The sequence below is a fragment of the Heptranchias perlo genome, chromosome 15 (assembly GCF_035084215.1).
Source record: "Heptranchias perlo isolate sHepPer1 chromosome 15, sHepPer1.hap1, whole genome shotgun sequence".
Lineage (NCBI taxonomy): Eukaryota > Metazoa > Chordata > Chondrichthyes > Hexanchiformes > Hexanchidae > Heptranchias > Heptranchias perlo.
This window is the reverse complement of record NC_090339.1, coordinates 7,312,181-7,334,442: the sequence shown is the minus strand read 5'-3', so window position 1 is coordinate 7,334,442 and position 22,262 is coordinate 7,312,181. Positions and strand designations below refer to the sequence as shown.

General features: G+C 44.5%; 1 protein-coding gene across 1 annotated transcript in view; it reads left to right on the top strand.

The window, feature by feature from the left end:
* LOC137333188 (sodium- and chloride-dependent neutral and basic amino acid transporter B(0+)-like) overlaps positions 1-22,262 on the top strand; it is a 73,590-nt gene that overhangs the window by 40,682 nt on the left and 10,646 nt on the right. Inside the window, exons 12-13 of the mRNA XM_067997371.1 lie at positions 14,048-14,173; positions 20,986-21,104. Of these exons, the coding sequence (XP_067853472.1) occupies positions 14,048-14,173; positions 20,986-21,104 (245 nt within the window). The remainder of the gene's footprint in view (positions 1-14,047; positions 14,174-20,985; positions 21,105-22,262) is intronic.

Below are 22,262 nucleotides of genomic sequence, written 5' to 3'. Positions count from 1 at the left end.
ATGACCTGATATTTGTCTACATTGAATTCCATTTGCCACAGTTTTGCCCATTCACCTATTCTATCAATATCACTTTGTAATTTTATGTTTTCATCTACAAGAATGGTCAAGAACCAGAGGACATAGATTTAAGGTGATTGGCAAAAGAACCAAAGGTGACATGAGGATAAACTTCTTTACACAACGAGTTGTTAGGATTTGGAATGCACTGCCCGAGGGGGTGGTGGACGCAGATTCAATCATGGTCTTCAAAAGGGAACTGGATAAGTACTGGAAAGGAAAAAATTTGCAGGGCTACGGGAATAGGGCGGGGGAGTGAGACTAGCTGAGTTGCTCTTGCATAGAGCCAGCTCGGACTCGATGGGCCGATGGCCTCCTTCCATGCTGCAACCTTTCTATGATTCTATGATTCTATATGTACATTATGCAATTCACTGGCAGTATATTATGTGTTGACTCCAAGTGAGTTGAACAATTACCAGCTGGCCTGGAGCTGCAGGGTTTGTAAAGTGCTAAATCCAGCTGCTATTGCTGGTCTGAAGCAGAAGATGACGGAAGGGCAGAGAAATATATTTTAAAAAAGCAACATGAGGATCATAGACACAAATAGATACAGAGAAGATACTCGGGTGAACAATGAAATGGGAGATCCACGAGTTAAATATTAAAAATGCCAGGTGAGTTATTTTTTCTTTATTCATTCATGGGATGTGGGCGTCGCTGGCAAGGCCAGCATTTATTGCCCATCCCTAATTGCCCTGGAGAAGGTGGTGGTGAGCCGCCTTCTTGAACCGCTGCAGTCCGTGTGGTGAAGTTATTCCGACAGTTCTGTTAGGAAGGGAGTTCCAGGATTTTGACCCAGGGACAATGAATGTATGGCGATATATTTCCAAGTCGGGATGGTGCGTGATTTTGAGGGGAACGTGCAGGTGGTCGTGTTCCCGTGTGCCTGCTGCCCTTGTCCTTCCAGGTCGTAGAGGTCGCAGATTTGGGAAGTGTTGAAGAAGCCTTGGCGAGTTGCTGCAGTGCATCCTGTGGATGGTACACACTGCAGCCATGGTGCACCAATGGTGGAGGGACTGAATGTTTAAGGTAGTAGATGGGTGCCAATCAAGCGGGCTGCTTTGTCCATGTTGGTGTCGAGCTTCTCGAGTGTTGTTGGAGCTGCACTCATCCAGGCAAGTGGAGAGTATTCCATCACACTCCTGACTTGTGCCTTGTAGATGGTGGAAAGGCTTTGGGGAGTTCGGAGGTGAGTCACTCATCGCAGAATACCCAGCCTCTGACCTGCTCTTGTAGCCACTGTATTTATGTAGCTGGTCTATTTAAGTTTCTTATCAATGGTGACTCCCAGGATGTTGATGGTGTGGGATTCGGTGATATCATAGTGTGCAGTACCAATTATGCCTATAGATGGTGCTGTGATAGGTAATTAGAATGATAACCAGGTTATGTTACATCAAAACACAGTCTATATATCCAGCCTGGATATTCAGATACCCTGGACACTGGGTGGTGCTGCTGCAGTCCGTGTCTGACAGGCAAACACTGCTCAGGTATTTCCCTCCCATCCATATTCTCCCCCATTACACTCTGCTTCCAAATGACGCTCTCACCAAATGAATCTGTGGATTCTTGCCTCGCACGTGAACATCACACAGAACTGACTGTATCATTCATGGGGCAAGGGTGAGAGAGGGTCTGAAAACTCAACACCCAGAGCACTCCACCCACCCCACAATGTGCAACAAAATCAATCCAGTGATAATGGAGTATCAGTGAGGTAGATCCAGGGTTGAGAGTGTAAGATTCTCAAAATTCACAGATCCCCCAAAACTCGGAGAAAAACCCTAAAGAAATTCACCTTTTCCCTGGGTATGGAAAACTTTGGCCATTGACTGAAATCCTAAGATGGAAGGATAGGTGAGAGGTCACCAGACGAATCCACAACACACACATGGAATGTGGGAGAATTACTGCTTCAGACATGTCTCTGTTTTAATGCTAAACCGACAGCAGGGGGTTGACACTGCCATTGAAAGAGGCAACTGCTCCAGATTTGGTGGGGCCATGCCTTTGTTTTAAAGCAAAACCCATCAACACCTAGGACATTGGATACAAAAGGAAGCCTTGTGTGACAAGCTCAAAAAAATCGGAATTAACAATGACCCATCGGGAGAAGCAATTGCAACATGATGAGGGACCATCAAAAAACCATCAAAGATTCTTAAGGACTTTGTAAGAACTGTTTAAAAAGACATGAAGTTTTTTTTTTAAGTGACGAAGACCATTGTTAAGAGAGGGATATAGAAGTGGAAACTCAAAACCTCTCTCTCTCTCTGGTCCTTGCTGGCTGCTTGGCTTGTTTTGCCTGTGTCTGGAAGGAAGAGCAGCTTGCAGCGAACAACAAGGCGAAGCAGGCCGACACACAAGAAGAAACCAGAGAAACAGCCCCAGTGACCATCAGACACCTCGCGGCAACAAGGGCCTTACGAAACAACCAACCAAATATTGCCACCAACCAACCGGGTAATATTGGGCCACCGCGACCAAAGAAAACCAACTCAGGAGAAAACCGAAGATCCGCAAAGTTTCCACTCTACAATCTATTTCTGACTTACCTCTGGGTGAATTACTGTCAAAGATTCATTTGGTGAGCATTATCTCTGGCCCTTTAGAGTCCAACTTAGCTAGTTAGTGGCATTGGGAGGGGTGAGGTATCTTTCTACTGTAATTTTCCTCGTGTGTACCAAAGTGTTCCCCATTTTATTAGAGTGTTAAGATTGTTGTGTTGTGTTTTCTCTCTTGAATAAAGGTCAAAGTTTCTTGCATCAAAACCAGTTGTCTGCTGCACTTTGTCACAACCCCCAAATAAGTCCAAGGTTTAGAACCCAGGGAGTGGGAGCGATTCGGACCACTCAGAAGTCAGAGGTGAAGCTGACACACACCACCAACCCCTACAGGAGTCGTTTCTCCTGGTCTTCTATCCTCTAATGGCAGTGATGTAACTCCCATTGTGATCCAGATGTGTCCTCCCTGCTGCTGGGAGCTCATTGCCATATATTATAATGTGGAGGAACATCATTGGAGTCCTCAGATCACATGACTGAGGTCCCATTGCACCAAGGGTAACTTAGAAAAAAATATAAGAGGTGAATCTGTTGTCTGTATTCGTTGAGACTCGCAGAAGAGTTTTATTTGGAGCTTGTTGGCTGAAGAAAAAGTCAAGAGAGATTTTTTTTTTGCTTTATACTTGGATTCAGGGCCTTTGAGACCACCCTTGTATTCACCCACAGTAAGAGGTTCAGAGTATACAGTGTGGGAATCCCACTGGGGATTCCCTCTATCCAGCACAGGATGGAAGAAAGGAGAGTGAGGCAGAGTTTGAGAAGACAGTGCCATACAAGATATAAACCCCCTCCCAAAGAAATTACAGGCCACACAGATCCTATGAAGACATCAGTGAGGAGCTCTGGGTGAAAAGAATGTGCTTCACCAAGAGGCAGGAGGGAGCTGTGCCAACTATTACAGGAAGACTTGCAGCCAAGGTTATCTGCCTGGGCAGCTCTGACTGCCTGTCAAAGTGACAACTGGGCTCAACTTTTATGCCTGAGGAACATTTCAAGCAGATGTGAGAGGGACCTGTGGAATATCAGTCAGGGTGCTGTCTGGGCAAGCTTTAGGCAGGTAACTGATACATGTTTCAGGGCCATTCAGTTTTATCAGATTGCTGGGCTTCCCAATGTCCAGGGTGTAATAGGTGACATGAATGTAGCATTGCAAGCTCCGAAACTTAATCCCCTGAACTTTCTTATCGATAGGGCACCACTAGCTGAATGTTCAGATTGTCCATGACCAGATGTAAAGAATCATTCACATGGATGCCAGATTGATTATGGTTAGAATTGAGGAATAAGAGAGGACTTACAAAACTGTAATGGGAGTTTTCTACAGGCCTCTTTAAAGCAGCAATGAAGTGGCAGAATGTAATAATTCAGAGATTACAGAGGCTTGTAGCAAAAGCTGAGTTGTTTAAATGGGAGACTTTAATTTTCATATTGATATGGAAGAGCAGAGTAGCTCAAGTCAGAAAGGTGGCGAATTTCTTGAGTGCATTCAAGATAGATTTCTAGAGCAATATATTCTAGAACCAACAAGAAGTTAGGCCATACTAGATTTAGTGATGAGTAATGAGCCAGACTTAGTTAATAATCTAACAGTAAGGGAACATTTATCTAATTGTGATCATAATATGATTAAATTCAGTGTTAAGTTTGAAAAGGAGAAACGTAAGACAGTTACTAAGATTCTAGATTTTGGTGAGGCTGACATTAACGGGGAGAGGCAGAGACCAACGACAGCAAACTGGTCAAAACTGTTAATTGCTGAAACTACAGATGAACAGTGGGAGGTGTTGAAAAAAAAAATTCAGCTTAATACAGGACCAGTTCATTCCCCTAAGGGACAAGAGCTCTACTTACCAAATAAAGCAGCCATGATCAACAGAAGAAGTGAGAGACAACATAAAACTCAAGGAACGATCATATAAAAGTGCAAAGAATTGTGTAGATCCAGGGGAAGGGGAGAGATATAAAGAACATTAAAGGAAGATAAAAAAGATAGTGAGAGCTGCAGGAAGGGAATACGAAAAGAAACTTGTGAGGGATATCAAGATTTACACAAAAAGTTTTTACAATTATTTTGGAAGAAAAAGGGTAATGTGGGCCCTTTAAAAACAGATGTGGGTAATATTGTAAATGAAAATAAGGAATTTGCAGATTTGTTGAATAATTACTTTGTGTCAGTCTTCGCAGTGGAAGAAGAGAATCATATACATCACATTCTCGGGAAATTAATAATGAATCAAGGACTGGAGCTCACTAAAGATAAAGTAAGCATGAAAACAATATTAGAAAAAATAATGCCAATAAAGACTGACAAATCTCTAGAACCTAATGGTTTCCATCCCAGAATTTTAAAGGAAGTAGGTGAGGAAATTTCAGATGCTTTAGACAAAAAGGAAGGTAGCAAATGTAACCCCATTATTCAAGAAAGGAGGGAGAGAGAAAACAGTGAACTATAGGCCAGTTAGCCTGATATCAGTCGTGGGGAAAATGCTACAATCTATTATTAAGGACGTAGTAACATAGAAACATAAAAAATAGGAGCAGGAGTACGCCATTCGGCCCTTCGAGCCTGCTCCGCCATTCAATATGATCATGGCTGATCCTCTATCTCAATACCATATTCCTGCTCACTCCCTATACCCCTTGATGCTTTTTGTGTCTAGAAATCTATCTAGCTCCGTCGTAAATATATTCAGTGACTTGGCCTCCACAGCCTTCTGTGGTAGAGAATTTCACAGGTTCACCACCCTCTGAGTGAAGAAATTTCTCCTCATCTCAGTCCTAAATGTCCTATCCCGTATCCTGAGACTGTGGCCCCTCGTTCTGGACCCCCCAAACAGGGGAAACTTCCTCCCTGCATCCAGTCTGTCTAGCCCTGTCAGAATTTTATATGTTTCAATGAGATCCCCACTCATTCTTCTAAACTCGAGTGAATACAGGCTGAGTCGACCCAATCTCTCCTCATACGACAGTCCTGCCATCCCAGGAAACAGTCTGGTGAACCTTCTCTGCACTCCCTCTATGGCAAGTATATCCTTTCTTAGGTAAGGCGACCAAAACGGCACACAATACTCCGGGTGTGGTCTCACCAAGGCCCTGCATAACTGCAGTAAGACATCCTTGCTTCTGTACTCAAATCCTCTTGCAATGAAGGCCAACATACCATTTGCCTTCCTAACTGCATGCTGCATCTGCATCTTTGCTTTCAGCGACTGGTATACAAGGACACCCAGGACTGAGATGAGGATAAATTTCTTCACTCAGAGGATGGTGAACCTGTGAAATTCTCCACCACAGAAGGCCAAGTCACTCCATCATATTTAAGATGGAGCTAGATAGATTTCTAGACACAAAAAGCATAGAAGGGGTATGGGAGAGAGCAGGAATATGGTATTGAGATAAAGGATCAGCCATGATCATATTGAATGTCGGAGCAGGCTCGAAGGGCCGAATGGCCTTCTCCTGCTCCTATTTTCTATGAGATGTGAGGTTATTCACTTTGATATGAAGAATAGAAAAACAGAATATTTTTTAAATGTTGAGAAACTTTTAAATGTTAGTGTTCAGAGTGATTTGGGTGTCCTTGTACACGAAATGCAGAAAGTTAACATGCATGTCCAGCAAGCAATTAGAAAGGCAAATGGTATGTTGGCCTTAATTGCAAGGGGATTGGAGTACAAGAGTAAGGAAGTCTTGCTGCAATTCCACAGGGCTTTGGTGAGACCACACCTGGAGTACTGTGTACAGTTTTGGTCTCCTTACTTAAGGAAGGATATACTTGCCTTAGAGGCAGTGTAACATAGGTTCACTAGTTGATTCCTGGGATGAGAGGGTTGTCCTATGAGGAAAAATTGAGCTAAATGGGCCTGTACTCTCTGGAGTTTAGAAGAATGAGAGGCGATCTCATTGAAACATAGGAGATTCTAAGAGGGCTTGACAGGGTAGATGCTGAGCGGATGTTTCCCCTGGCTGGAGAATCTAGAACTCGGCGACATGGTCTCATGATAAGGGGTCGGACATTTAGGACAGAGATGAAGAGGAATTTCTTCACTCAGAGGGTCGTGAAAATTTGGAATTCTCTACCCTAGCATGCTGTGGATGCTGATTCGTTGAGTATATTCAAGACTGAGACTGATAGATATTTGGACTCTAAGGATATCAAGGGGAGCAGGCGGGAAAGTGGAGTTATGTATGTTCAAAGATCAGCCATGATCTTACTGAATGGTGGAGCAGGCTCAAGGGGCCATATGGCCTACTCCTGCTCCTATTTCTTAGGTTCTTATGCTCTCAATCTTTCAAAGCGGTCTCGATTGAGGAATTATCCCTTTAGATTGGAAAAATGCAAATGTAACTCCATTATTCAAGAACGGTAAGAGGCAGAAACCAGGAAATTATAGAATTGTTAGCCTAACATCTGTTGTGGGGAGGTTATTAGCATCCAGAATTAGTGATTTCTATTATAAGTACATAATATAGAGAAAGAAAGAAAGACTTGCATTTATATCACAGCTTTCATGACCTTAGGATGTCCCAAAGTGCTTTACAGCCAATGAAGTATTTTTGTATTGTAGTCACTGTTGTAATGTAGGAAGCGCAGCAGCCAATTTGCACACAGCAAGATCCCACAAACAGCAATGTGATAATGTTAATTAAGGGATAAATATTGGCAGGACACCGGGGGAACAATCCTGCTCTTCTTCGAAAAAGTGCCATGGGATCTTTTACATCAACCCGAGAGGACAGAAGGGTCCTCGGATTAACGTCTCATCTGAAAGGCATAATATAGAGTTAGTGATTGATATTTTAAATACATGATATAGAGTCTGTAATTTACATTATAAATACATAATATAGTCAGTGTTTTATATTAGAAATACATAATATAGTCAGTAATTCATCTTATAAATACATAATATAGTCATTGTTTTATATTATAAATACATAATGTAGTCAGTGATTTATCTTATAAATGCATAATATAGTCTGTGATTTATATTATAAATACATAATATATTGATTGTTTTATATTATAAATACATAATATAGTCAGTGATTTATCTTATAAATACATAATATAGTCATTGTTTTATATTATAAATACATAATGTAGTCAGTGATTTATCTTATAAATGCATAATATAGTCTGTGATTTATATTATAAATATATAATATAGTCAGTGTTTTATATTATAAATACATAATATAGTCAGTGATTTACATTATAAATACATGATATAGAGTCTGTGATTTACATTATAAATACTAATATATAGTCAGTGTTTTATATTATAAATACATAATACAGTCATTGTTTTATATTATAAATATATAATATAGTCAGTGTTTTATATTATAAATACATAATAAGGGGAACTGGGGAAATCTATCGGGTCTCCATATGGCTGGTCCACCCTTGCCTACCTGTGTTTTGGAAAAGGATTGTGTTTCATATGGGCGCGTGGGTAAACTGGCCAAAAAAAATGTCTGTTTTCCAAGTGATCGCGAGTCAATTGGAGCAACTTAATGTGTCTTCCGGGTTTGCCGTCTGAAAGCTGCGCAGCGGGCGGACTGCGCACTCGCATCACAGGCTGTCAGCTGGAGGAGCTCCATTTAAAGGGGCAGTCCTACAATGGCTGCTCCTGGAGCAAACACCCACACACCATAATGGAGCAGCACAGGGGAAAGTCTGCTCCAAGATTCAGCGATGCCTCACTCCAGGTGCTACTGGATGGGGTGAGGAGGAGGAGTGATGTGTTCTACCTGGAGGTTGGGAGGAAGTGTCCTGCCTCTGCCACCAAGAAGGCCTTGCTCATGGTGGCAGAGGAGGTCACCAGCGGCAGCAACATCTCCCGCACCTGGGTCCAGTGCAAGAAGTGCTTCAATGACCTAACTAGGTCAGCAAAAGTGAGTACACTTACTGATTCTCCTGCATTCTGTCTTCCACATCACCGCTCCCACCCTCCAACTCATTCTGCACTGCCCACACTACTCTATCACATCACTCCCCACACTCACTTAAGACTCATCCTCAACTTACCTACACTTCCTCAGCAATTCCTCATCTCCCCATTAATCACCCGACCACTACCATTCAACCCAATCCTCATCCAATGTCATGGCTCTGTCTCATACTCACTCTCTGATGGGTCTCTTTCGTGGTCAGCCACACGCAAGCCAATGCATTCATCGGTTGGCCACGTCACCGTCACTCACTCATGCGTCAGTACTTTCTCACCTTTTAGAAGAGAGCCCAGAATGCACGGGAGAGGGCGAGGAGCGGAGGGGGGCTGCAATAAATCGTCCTCCTCACAGACACGGAACAGGAGGCGCTGGAGCTCAGCAGAACCCTCGAGTGCCTGTCCGTTGGGGACGCCAAGACTGGCACCCGAAAAACGTCTGCTGACAGAACTTTAGCATTCAGCACACACAATATGAATTGATGTTAACATGCCTTGCCCTCTTCAGCACCTCAGTATGCTCATCGCAACATGACACATCTGTGATCATGCTTAGTATTGCCTTCTGTTCTCTTACAGGGCCTTCAGCGACCGCTGTGGCGGCAGAGGGCGATTCCTCAGAGGACCTGCCGGCATCTGAGGGGGCACCATCACATCTGAGCGAGCCATCCACCAGCGCAGATACTCACACCTCGGTGGGTCCTAGTCCTCAGTTAGTTGGGTTGGCACCTGGTGAGTTACCACACAGTTGTGAGCACGAGCAGACACTGGTGGCAGGGGCAGCTGTGGAGAGTCCGCGTCGGTGGAAGCACTCCTCTCCAGGCTCTGCTCAGCTGGACACAGATGCTGAACACTGGGGACCATCCTTTAAAAGGAGAATGATCGAGGGGCATTTGCGAGGTGCTGGAACAGGTGCCACGCGCACTCTCCACAATAGTGCAGAGGATGAAGGAGTCCAAATCCTGCACGAGTGGAATGGTGGCACAGGTATGGGAGGGAATCTCTGCGATAGTGTCACAGGGACGTGAACAAATCCCTGAGATACTGTCGCAGGGACATGAGGCATCTCTGATCACGGGTAAGTGCGGGAATGTCTGCGATGGAGAGAAGGCGAGCCTCCATTGAGCTTTAAGCACGGCTCACAAATGAATCCATTCAGACCCTGACAACGGCTATTTGGACTCACAGTGAACAACTTTCTGCCGCCTTTAACAGGCAGGCAGATACACTAGCACTGGCCTTACAAGGCTTCACACATGTCCTCCAATATGTTGTCCAGCAGAGTGGTAAGAGTGGTGTGGGCCTGGCCCAGGGGAGGGATGATGACGAATGGGGACATGGATTTGGGGACGCCACTGAAAGCGCTCCCATGTCTCATCCGTTGCCCTCCTCTCAACCAGTACCCGCAAAGCTGCCTCCTCTCCAGGTGGCCGAGTCTGCCCCTGTACAGGTGTAGGTAGAGCAGTCTTTGGAGGGGCCCTCATGGGCACCAAAACCCAGAAGGTGTAGGCCCAAAGCATCTAATAGGTCAGGGCATGAAGAAGAGCAACCTGCCACTACCTCTGCTGCAGCTACAGGGGATGCACCACGCAGAAGTAGTCGGAAGAGAAAGGCATAGGTTTTATAAACACGAAGGGGATGCACAAGGGTGTTTGATGGTTGGTCATGTTTGTTGATTTATATTTGCTTTTTGTTAAACTCTCATTAAATATTATTATTGTCACCACTACTGCCATGTCTTGGCCATTCTTGACTGGCTTCTGTAATAGGGCCCTTTCATGAGGTTCACCATGAGCGGCGACACTTGATGTACTTGGGTCACTCTGCAATAGATTTAGGTGTGGTTACAGGCCTGTTTTGTCCAGGGAGGGGTGGGGGGTGGGGGTGCTGGTGTGGGCGCTGCTCTATCCGGTGGTGTGAGGAATGGACTCTTCACAGTGTCTGATGTTAGGAGAACCGTTCACATATCAGTGACTCCCTGGCCTCACAAGCAGCCAAGTGAGCCACTGCTCTGCCCATGGGTTGCTCCTCCTCCTCCTCCTCCTCCTCCTCAATGTGGGTGGCAGATGTGGATGGGGCCTCCTCAAGCAGCACCCCTCTCTGTTGTACCATGTTGTCCAGGCCAAACAAACGACTATAATGCATCCCACTCTGTCTGGTGCGTATTGAAGCGCTCCCCCAGAACGATCAAGGCACCTAAAGCGCATCTTGAGCAGCCCTATAGCATGCTCAACTGAACACCTGGTGCCAATGTGGCTGTTGTTGTATCGATGCTGTTGCTCGGTGACTGGGTTCCTCAGAGGTGTCATGAGCCATGGGGGTATCCCTTGTCCCCAAGGAATCAGCCCTTAAAGGTTTTTGATACGTGGAAGAGGCATGGGATGTTGGATTCTCTGAGAATGAAGGAATCGTGGCAGCTGCCAGGGAATCTGGTGCACACGTGAAGGAATCTATTGCGGTGGTCACAAACGAGCTGAGTGTTGATGGAGTGATACACCTTCCTGTTGATGAATAGTGCTGGCTTGTGTGGAGGTGCTCGTATTGCTATATGGGTGCAATCGATTACACCCTGTTCCATTGGGAAGCCAGCCACAGCGTGGAATCCCACTGCCCTCTCCGTCTGGCTGAGGTTGTTCATGGAGAAATTGACGTAGTGCGAGGCCCTGCGAAACAAGCCGTCGGTGACCTGCCTTATGCACTTGTGGGCAGATGATTGAGGGACCCCAGCGATGTCCCCGGTGACACCCTGGAATGATCTGGAGGTGAAGAAGTTGAGGGCAGTGGTGACTTTGACAGTGACAGGTAAGGAGACGCTGCTCGGCCCAGCTGGGAGCAGCTCGGCATGAAGGAGGCTGCAGATGTCTGCGACCACCTGGTGACTGACTCTGAGCCTCTGTATGCACTGCTCCTCAGAGAGGTCCAGGAAGCTGAGCCTTGCTCTGCAGATCCTGTGGAGAGGGTAGTGCCTCCTGTGATGTCGCTCTCTCTGTTGTTGCCCTCCGGGCTCTTGTGCAGGTGCCTGTGGCACAGCACTGTGTTGGGGAGCTTCACGTGGCGGAGGTGGATGCCATCCCTGGTGAGGCTGGTGATGATGCTCGTCCTCAGATGTAATGGTGAATGCAGCCAAGGTGCCCCCCATCCTGACGGTGTGAGTTTGAGATGGTCCGCAAAATAGTTAAATATGTTTGAACAGCAGAATTTTGAGTGGTTGGTGAGAATTTTCAGTCCAAACACAAAGATCTTGCAGCCAAGACTTTGCCTGAAATAACTGTGTGTCCTGCTGCAATAAGTGACCTTTTATCCCCAGCTGTCAATTAAGCATTTGAATCTCCCTCTGGCTGCTGGCTGAAACACATCTGGTGCAACATGGAGTGTTTCCCACAGCACAGGAAACACGCTGACGATGCTTTACAATCGCACCCCTGCCAAAATCTGGAGAAAATTTAGTACCTCAAGTATTTAATGTACCTGAACAACTGTGTAAAGTATCATCCCACATAATTAAAGCAACAGTAATGAAGAAAATAATAGCACTAAAGAGTGACAAATCCCCAGGACCAGATGGTTTCCATCCCAGGGTTTTAAAGGAAGTAGGTGAGCACATTGCAGATGCCCGAACTATAATCTTTCAAAGTTCTCTAGATTCAGGAACTGTCCCTCTAGATTGGAAAATTGCACATATCACTCGACTTTTTAAGAAAGGAGAGAGAGGGAAATCAGGGAATTATAGACCAGTTAGCCTAACATCTGTTGTGGGGAAAATGCTGGAGTCTATAATTAAGGATAGGGTGACTGAACACCTCGAGAATTTTCAGTTAATCAGAGAAAGCCAGCATGGATTTGTGAAAGGTAGGTCGTGCCTGACAAACCTGATTGAATTTTTTGAAGAGGTGACTAAAGTAGTGGATAGGGGAATGTCAATGGATGTTATTTATATGGACTTCCAGAAGGCATTTGATAAGGTCCCACATAAGAGACTGTGAGCTAAGATAGAAGCCCATGGAATTGAGGGAAAAGTATGGACTTGGTTAGGAAGTTGGCTGAGCGAAAGGCGACAGAGAGTAGGGATAATGGGTAGGTACTCACATTGACAGGATGTGACTAGTGGAGTCCAGCAGGGATCTGTCTTGGGGCCTCAATTATTCAAAAGATTTATTTAAGACTTAGATGAAGGCATTGAAAGTCTCATATCTAAGTTTGCCGATGACACCAAGATTGGTGGCATTGTAAGCAGTGTAGATGAAAACATAAAATTACAAAGCGATATTGATAGATTAGGTGGATGGGCAAAACTGTGGCAAATGGAATTCAATGTAGACAAATGTGAGGTCATCCACTTTGGATCAAAAAAGGATAGAACAGGGTACTTTCTAAATGGTAAAAAAGTTAAAAACAGTGGATGTCCAAAGGGACTTAGGGGTTCAGGTACATAGATCATTGAAGTGTCATGAACAGGTGCAGAAAATAATCAATAAGGCTAACGGAATGCTGGCCTTTATATCTAGAGGACTAGAGTACAAAGGAGGCAGAAGTCATGCTGCAGCTATACAAAACCCTGGTTAGACCGCACCTGGAGTACTGTGAGCAGTTCTGGGCACCGCACCTTCGGAAGGACATATTGGCCTTGGAGGGAGTGCAGCGTAGGTTTACTAGAATGATACCCGGACTTCAAGGGTTAAGTTACGAGGAGAGATTACACAAATTGGGCTTGTATCCTCTGGAGTTTTGAAGGTTAAGGGGTGATCAGATCGAAGTTTATAAGATATTAAGGGGAACAGATAGGGTGGATAGAGAGAAACTATTTCCGCTGGTTGGGGATTCTAGGAGTAGGGGGCACAGTCTAAAAATTAGAGCCAGACTTTTCAGGAGCGAGAGTAGAAAACATTTCTTCACACAAAGAGTGGTAGAAGTTTGGAATTCTCTTCCGCAAACGGCAATTGATACTGGCTCAATTGCCAAATTTAAATCTGAGATAGATAGTTTTTTGGCAATCAAAGGTATTAAGGGATATGGGCCAAAGGCGGGTATATGGAGTTAGATCAAAGATCAGCCATGATCTTATCAAATGGCGGAGCAGGCACGAGGGGCTGAATGGCCTACTCCTGTTCCTATGTTCCTATCCCGCTGGCTTTAATTGCCAGTGGGACTTCCGCAATCGGGAGGCATGAGCACACAGGTGCATCAATGGGGAACATGAAAGTCTGCGGGTTGGAGCCGAGCTCCGAACTCGAACGGGATTTCCCCGATTTTCGGAGCCACCCCGTCCCCAACACACCCGCAATTTGCCCGTAAAATTGAGCCCAAAATCTCAGACCGAATAAACAAGTACTGAGCAAGATGTGATACATTTTGACAATCTGGATTCTAAATTAATTGATGAGTTTTTAATAAATAACAACAGTTTACACTCTGTCTATTTTAAGCACCATTAATTGCACCGTATCAATTTTATCCACTGTTTAGGTTTCGGTTTGGCTTTCATTGCCTACCCAGAGGCTCTTGCACAGTTGCCGTGGGCACCTTTATGGTCCATTTTATTTTTCTTCATGCTGGTCACTCTGGGACTTGACAGTCTGTTTGCAACTGCAGGTAAGCATGACATTGCTTCATTTAAATTATTTCTTTCCACTTTATAAAAGGAAGTTAGATAAAGTTTCGGGTTTATAATATGTGGTGAGCAATTACCATTGGTGATGTGAGTGAATGAATGCTCAATGTGTTTGTGTGTTAATCTTCTGCTCGCTGTCTTAATGGAGCATGAACCTGTGTCAGGAATGATCCCTGTGCCTGAACGGGAAGGCCCGAGATACACCAGATATTGGGCCTCATTTAAATGATAACGATGAGCCGCGGTCACCTGCTGGGCGTCCTGAGGCTGTTCAAAGGCGAACACACTTTGAATTTAGGGCCGTTGCATCGTCAGCAGTGGCCCTCAGGTAACTCGTTAAAGGGAAAGCGATTGGGAGGGGAGCGACCCAGAGTGGGAGGCTTCGATCCCTGAGATTCATTACCGTAAGGACATAAGGATATAGGGATATAAGAACATACAAAATAGAAGCAGGAGTAGGCCATACGACCCCTCGAGCCTGCTCCACCATTCAATAAGGTCATGGCTGATCTTCTACCTTAACTCCACTTTCCTGCCCTATCCCACTTCACTTGATTATTGTCCAAAAAACTATTGATCTCAATCTTGAATATGCTCAACAACTGAGCATCCACAACCTTCTGGGGTAGAGAATTCCAAAGATGCACAATCGACTGGGTGAAGACATTTTTCCTGATCTCGGTCCTAAATGGCCGACTTCTTATCTTGAGACTATGCCCCCTAGTTCTAGACTCTCCAGCCAGGAGAAACAGCCTCTCAGCATCTACCCTGTCAAGCCCTCTGTGAATTGAATTTTATATATTTCAATGAGATCACCTCTCATTCTTCTAAACTCCAGAGGATATCGGCCCATTTTAGTCAATCTCTCCTCACAGGACAACTCTTACATCCCAGGAATCAATCTAGTGAACCTTTGTTGCACCACCTCTTAGTTAAGGAGACCAAAACTGTACACAGTACTCCAGATGTGGTCTCACCAGAGCCCTATGTAATTGTAGCAAGACCTCCTTACTCTTATACTCCAACCCCCTTGCAATAAAGGCTGATATCGCATTTGCTTTCCTAATTGCTTGCTGTACCTGCATGTTAACTTTCTGTGATTCGTGTACAAGGACACCCAAATCCCTCTGAATACCAACATTACTTAGTCTCTCACCTTTTATAAAATATTTTGCTTTTCTATTCTTCCTACCAAAGTGGATAATTACATTTCCCCATGTTGTACTGCATTTGCCATCTTCTTGCCCACTCACTTAACCTGTCTATATCCCTTTGCAGACTGTTTGTGTCCTCACAGCTTAATTTCCCACCTAGCTTTGTGACGTCAGCAAATTTGGATACATTACACTAAATCCCTTCTTCTAAGTCATTAATATAGATTGTAAATAGCTGAGACCCAAGCACTGATCCTTGTGGCACCCCACTCGTTACAACCTGCCAACCTGAGAATGACCTGTTTATTCCTACACTCTGTTTTCTGTCCGTTAATCAATCCTCATTCCATTCTAATATATTACCCCCAATCCCATGAGCCCTAATCTTGTGTAACCACCTCTTGTGTGGCACCTTATTGAATGCTTTTTAAAATCCAAATATACTACATCCACTGGTTCCCCCTTATCTACCCTGCCAGTTACACCATCAAAAAACTCTAATAGATTTTTCATCTTTTCATCCTTTCATAAAACCATGTTGACTCTGCCTAATCATACTATGATTTTCTAAGTGCCCTGTTACCACTTCCTTAATAATAGATTCTAGCATTTCACCTACTCTGATGTCAGGCTAACGGGCCTGTATTTCCCTGTTTTCTCTTTCCCTCCTTTCTTGAATAGCAGGTTTACTTTTGCTACCTTCCAATCTGCAGGGACCATTCTAGAATCTCGGGAATTCTGAACGATCAAAACCAATGCATCCACTATCTCGGCAGCCATCTCTTTTAAAACCCAAGGATATAGGCCATCAGGTCCAGGGGATTTGTCGGCTTTTAGTCCCATTAATTTCACCTGTACTTTTTCTTTACTAATATTAATTACTTTAAGTTCCTCACTCTCATTGGACCCTTGGTTTCCCACTATTTCTGGTATGTTTTTCGTGTCTTCTACTATGAAGACAGATACAAAATATTTGTTTAACATCTCTGTCATTTCCTTATTCCCCATTATAATTTCCCCTGTCTCTGCCTCTAAGGGACACATGTTTACTTTTGCTAATCTCTTCCTTTTTACATACTTGTAGAAGCTCTTACAATCTGCTTTTATATTTCTTGCTAGTTTACTCTCATTTTAAATTTTCTTCCTCTTCATCAATTTCTTGGTCATCCTTTGCTGATTTCTGAAACTCTCCCAATCCTCAGGATTACTATTCTTTTTGGCAACATTGTAAGCTTCTTCTTTTAATCTAATACTATCCTTAACTTCTGTAGTTAGCTACGGTTGGATCATTTTTCCTGGAGTTTTATTCCTCAAGGGAATGTATATTGGTTGAGAATTCTGAATTATTTCTTCAAATGTTCGCCATTGCTTATCTACCGTCATAACTTGTAATCGAATTTCCGATCTACCTTAGCCAACTTACCCCTCATACCTATGTAATTGGCTTTGTTTAAATTTAGGACCCTAGCTTTGGACTTAACTACATCACTCTCAAGGTGCCTGACTATGGATTGTGTGAAATCCACACCAGAGGGAGCAGTGGCTGCTGCTGCAGCAAAGACATTTAGTGAATGGCTGGAAGCATTGTATTCATTCTGGTTTTGGTAATGAATCCTGGTTTGATTGTGACTTCGTTCTACAAATGTAAATGGTTTCAAAGATCAGAAATTCCCATCTCAATGCTTGGGACAATGAGCACAATAAAGGTAAGTGTACGGCCCCAATTCATCTGGATGGATGTTGTCCATTCCTTTCCAGCTCCCCATTCCAAGACTGATAGAACATCTTCAGCTTCCTCTGTACAGAGGCCACCCATGGACGGACCTGCAATAGCTTTAACTCCCCAAGAGAGAAGACAGTCTTAGCCTCCCATTCACTACTGTGGGGCAATGCCCCTCTATGGGATCATTGATTGGAACATTGACTCTCCCTGAAACCTCTTGCTGGGCATGGAGACAAGATTGTCCTTTCCATTCCCCTCCTCATCCTCCTTATTACAGCTCATAGAAAAGACCATCAGCATACTGAAAACCTCCAATAGTCTCATTGACACTGGTGCCTTGGATAGAAGGCTGCAATGTCCTACACTGAGGATACCCTTGAGCTTTTGGCCTTCTCTCCACAATGGTACAGCAACAGCAACCTCTCGGAGGAGCTCGCTGCAAATGACTTCAAGGCACGGCCTAAGAAAGGGAGCTCTGAAGTTCTAGATTGCAATTCTAGATTTAGTCCTGGGAAATGAAGATGGGCAAGTGGGTGAAGTGACAGTGAGTGACCATATTCAGGATAGTGACCACAATTCAGTTAGTTTTAGCATTATTATGGAAAAGGACAGAGTTAAATCAGGAGTAAATATTTTAAATTGGGGGAAGGCAAATTTTACAGAAGTAAGAGGTGATTCGGCAGAAGTGGACTGGACACAACTACTCAAGGAGAAATCAGTGGCAAGCCAGTGGGAGGCACTAAAAATTGAAATTCTATGGGTACAATGCAGACATGTCCCCTCAAAGAAAAAGGTGGCACTGCCAAATTTAGAGCCCCCTGGTTGTCTCGAAGTATGCAGGGCAAGATAAAGCAGAATAAGAAAGCTTATGACTGTCACAGAAAACTACATACTGCAGAAAGCCTAGAGGAGTATAGAAAGTACAGGGATGACGTAAAAAAAGAAATAAGGAAAGCAAAGAGAGGGCATGAAAAAATATTACCAAGTAAGATTAAAGAAAACCCAAAGATGTTTAATCAGTACATTAAGAACAAGAGGATAGCTAAGGAAAGGTGGGACCTATCAGGGATGATAAGGGTAACTTGTGTGTAAAAGCAGAGGATGTGGGTAGGGTTTTAAATGAATATTTTGTCTCCGTATTCACAAAGGAAAGGGATGATCCGGACGTACTGGTTAAAGAGGAGAGGTGTGAAATATTGGATCAGTTAAACATGAGAGAGGAAGTACTGGAGGGACTGGAATCCTTGAAAGTTGATAAGTCACCAGGGCCGGATGGATTGTTTCCGAGGCTATTGAAGGAAACCAGGGAGGAAATAACGGATGCTCTGAGGATCATTTTCCAATCCTCACTAGATACAGGGGAGGTACCGGAGGACTGGAAGACTGCAAATGTCGTACCGTTGTTTAAAAAGGGTACGACGGAAAGGCCGAACAATTATAGGCCAATCAGTCTTACCTCGGTGGTGGGCAAACTATTAGAATCAATACTGAGAGATAGGATAAACTGTCACTTGGAAAGACATGGTTTAATCATGGATAGTCAGCATGGATTTGTTCAGGGAAGGTCATGCCTCACAAATCTGATTGAATTCTTTGAGGAAGTGACAAGGAGGATTGATGAGGGTAGTGCAGTGGATGTTGCGTACATGGATTTTAGTAAGGCATTTGACAAGGTCCCACATGGCAGACCGGTCAGAAAGGTAAAAGCCCATGGGAGACCGGGAAATATGGCGAATTGGATCCAAATCGGCTCAGTAACAGGAAACAAAGAGTAAAAGTCGATGGATGTCTTTGCGAATGGAAATCCATTTCCAGTGGTGTGCCACAGGGCTCAGTGTTGGGTCCCTTGCTGTTTGTGCTATATATTAATGATTTGGACTTGAATGTCGGGGGCATGATTGGCAAATTTGTAGATTGCAAAAAAATTGGCCGTGTAGTTGACAGTGAAGAGGAATAGCTGTAGACTCCAAGAAAATATCAATGGGTTGGTGGAGTGGGCGGAAAAGTGGCAAATGGAGTTCAACCCGGAAAGGTGTGAGGTAATGCACTTCGGCAGGGCAAACAGTAAAAGGGAATACGCAGTAAATGGGAATATATTGAGAGGGGGAGAGGAAGTGAGAGACCTTGGAGTGCATGTGCACAGTTCACTGAAGGTGGCAGTACAGGTAGATAAAGTTGTAAAGAAGGCATACAGAATGCTCTCCGTTATTAGCCGAGGTATAGAATACAAAAGCAGGGATGTAATGGCGGAACTGTATAAAACGCTGGTAAGGCCACAGCTGGAGTATTGTGGGCAGTTCTGATCACCACATTACAGGAAGGACGAAATTGGTCTGGAGAGAGTGCAGAGAAGATTTACAAGAATGTTGCCAGGGCTTGAAAATTGCAGCTACGAGGAGAGATTGGATCGGCTGGGGTTGTTTTTCTTGGAGCAGAGGAGGCTGAGGGGAGACTTGATTGAGGTGTACAAAAATATGAGGGGCCGAGATAGAGTAGGAAGTACCTGTTTCCCCAAGCGGAGAGTTCAAGAACAAGAGGACATAGATTTAAGTTGATTGGCAGAAGGATTAGAGGGGACATGAGGAAAAACTTTTTTACCCAGAGGGTGGTGGGTGTATGGAATTCGCTGCCCGAATTGGTGGTAGAGGCAGGGACCCTCAACTCTTTTAAAAAGTACCTGGACCTGCACCTAAAGTGCTGTAAGCTGCAGGGCTACGGATCAGGTGCTGGAAGGTGGGATTAGAATGTGCACCTGGTTGATCTTTGAGCCGACGCAGACACGTTGGGCCGAATGGCCCCCTTCTGTGCTGTATCTTTTCTATGGTTCTATGAAGTTACCAACCAGGTTCAGATCACCAAATTCCTATGATCCTGGTGCAAACATGGCTTAAACCAACATCACTGAGACAGATTATCTGGTCCTTTATCTCGTTGCTCTCTGTGGGAACTTGCTGTGTGCAAATTGGCTGCCACGTCCCCCTACATTACAACAGTGACTTCACTTCAAAAAGTACTTAATTGGCTGAAAGTGCTTTGGGACATCCAGAGGTTGTGAAAGGTGCTAAATAAATGCAAGTACTTTCTTTTTTTTCTTTTAGTTCGAGCAAGCCTTGTGGTGATATTCTGCTGATAATCTTGTAAAGTGCTGACAGTCTGACCACATCAGAGAGTGGCCTCAAGTCCATAGAAATTTGGGCCATTGGGTGTGCGGTGGATGCAGGGTTATATCCTCGATATTGGGCCTCGTGTCTCATTTCCATGAAGCGGGTAAGCTGCAGAGTGTAAGAGGCAGCTTGGCTGGCGAAGTGTGTTTGATGATCAGGCTGCTGCAACGCTGAGTGAGGAAGAGGGGCAACAGTGGCCGGGGTGGGTGGGAGGGGGGATCTGTAGCTGGAGGGAGGGAGTGGAATTGGTAACTGGAGCATTTGTTGCCTGCATTCTTTAAATCTGGCGTTGGAAGAAACACTCCTGTTCCTCCCGTCTCCGCATACAGGGAAGTATATTTTAAACACTGACCTTGGTGGTTGTGGCCTACAAGGAACGGTGTCGGCTGCTTCAGGGCAAGCTAATCTTGCAGTGGGGGCCTGAAACAGGTGTTATAGCCCTTTATTCGCATATGCAAAGGGTCTAACACCTGTTTCAGGCGTTGACTCTGAATACTGATTTTTTTTTTGGCCATTACCATTAAGGGAGGTGGCACACTTCCGGCTCGTGATGAGTTGACGCTTTCTGCCCGCCATATTGGAGGCTTAGGAGACCATTTAGTGACTGAAAAACGGGCACTGTAGGCCAAGCATAGAGGAAGTTGTTCTCAGCTGCTCCTTTCATCTTTGGTATCTCCACTGGTGGGTTTCTCTGGGACTGTGTAAATTATTAATTAATTACTGATCTCACATTTAACTTTTTTTTTCATCAGAAACAGTTGTAACAACCCTGCTGGACCAGTTTCCGAAGTTTCTACGATCAAAACGCCTTCATCTGACAATTGGCATTTGCTTGTTATTTTGTTTCCTCGGCCTTGTATCTGTAACACAGGTATGCTGCCCTTGAATAGTTTGCTACATTTCCACATGTTGTGCTGGTTGTATCCCTGTGAAGTCAGGAATTTCACAGGAATAAGCAATAAAGAAGGAGCTTGTTTATTTAACATTGTGCAGTGATGGTGCGGGACTGACTGACCCTTCCCCATCTGCTGATACTAAATACAGAGACTGGTTAAAGAGATGAAACTCATCTTCGTTATCACCCAGTGAATCAGATTTAAGTTGTGTTTGTTTTCAATCACAGGATATTGTTTGAAATCTTGGCCCTGATTTTAGCTGGGGACCATTTTTTGGCGGGTGAGTTTTGATGACCGATCAAAATTCACCCGTTGCAGCGTAAAGCACCTCGGGGTCTTTTAACTCATGAACCTCCTTTAAACACCACAGGCCGTCCTTCCACCTGTTCTAGGCAGTAAGTCTGCAGAACGCTGCACAAATGCAGGCGGCAAGGATTCAACCTGCCGTAAAGTTAAGTGCACGGGGTCGGCTGCCGGGCTGTCTCGTGGGGTCCCAATGATTGATGAGGTGAGACCGCTGCAGGGGAGGCCTAAGATTTCCTTGTGGGGCCAGAAAGTGTACTCCTGATTGTCCTCGCTTCACAAAGAAATAATTAAATTGAAATGTCCTTTTCGGACCTCTTCTGGCCCTGATCCACTCCCGCGCTGGATTGGCTTGGTGGGAAACTTGCTACCATTTCCTGCGCAGGCCAATGGCGTTATCGGGACCCAACATACATTTGTTAAAAAGGACCCCACCGGCTTTGGGCGGGTGTCCTTGCCACGTGTTCAGGAGAGCAGGTTAAAATACAAACTTGTCCGCTCTCGGCAGATCCAGGACGGACAAGTAACTTGGGCAGTTCTAACTGATTTGTTTTTAGCTGATTTACTATCACCCGTTTTACAATATTGCACAAAGTCACAATCTACCCCAAAGTGTGAACTGCATGTGGAATAAACACCCAGATACAGCAGTGGTTGCAGGAAACCCTGATATCATTAAAGAATCAATCAGATACCGCAATGGAATGTTAGCATCTCGCTGGATGGATAAATTCAGATGGGCCGAATGGCCTTCCTTATCTATAATTATGTTGTGATCTTTTAAAGTGGCTGCTGCATTTACCCACGTAACCATGGTAACTATACAATGA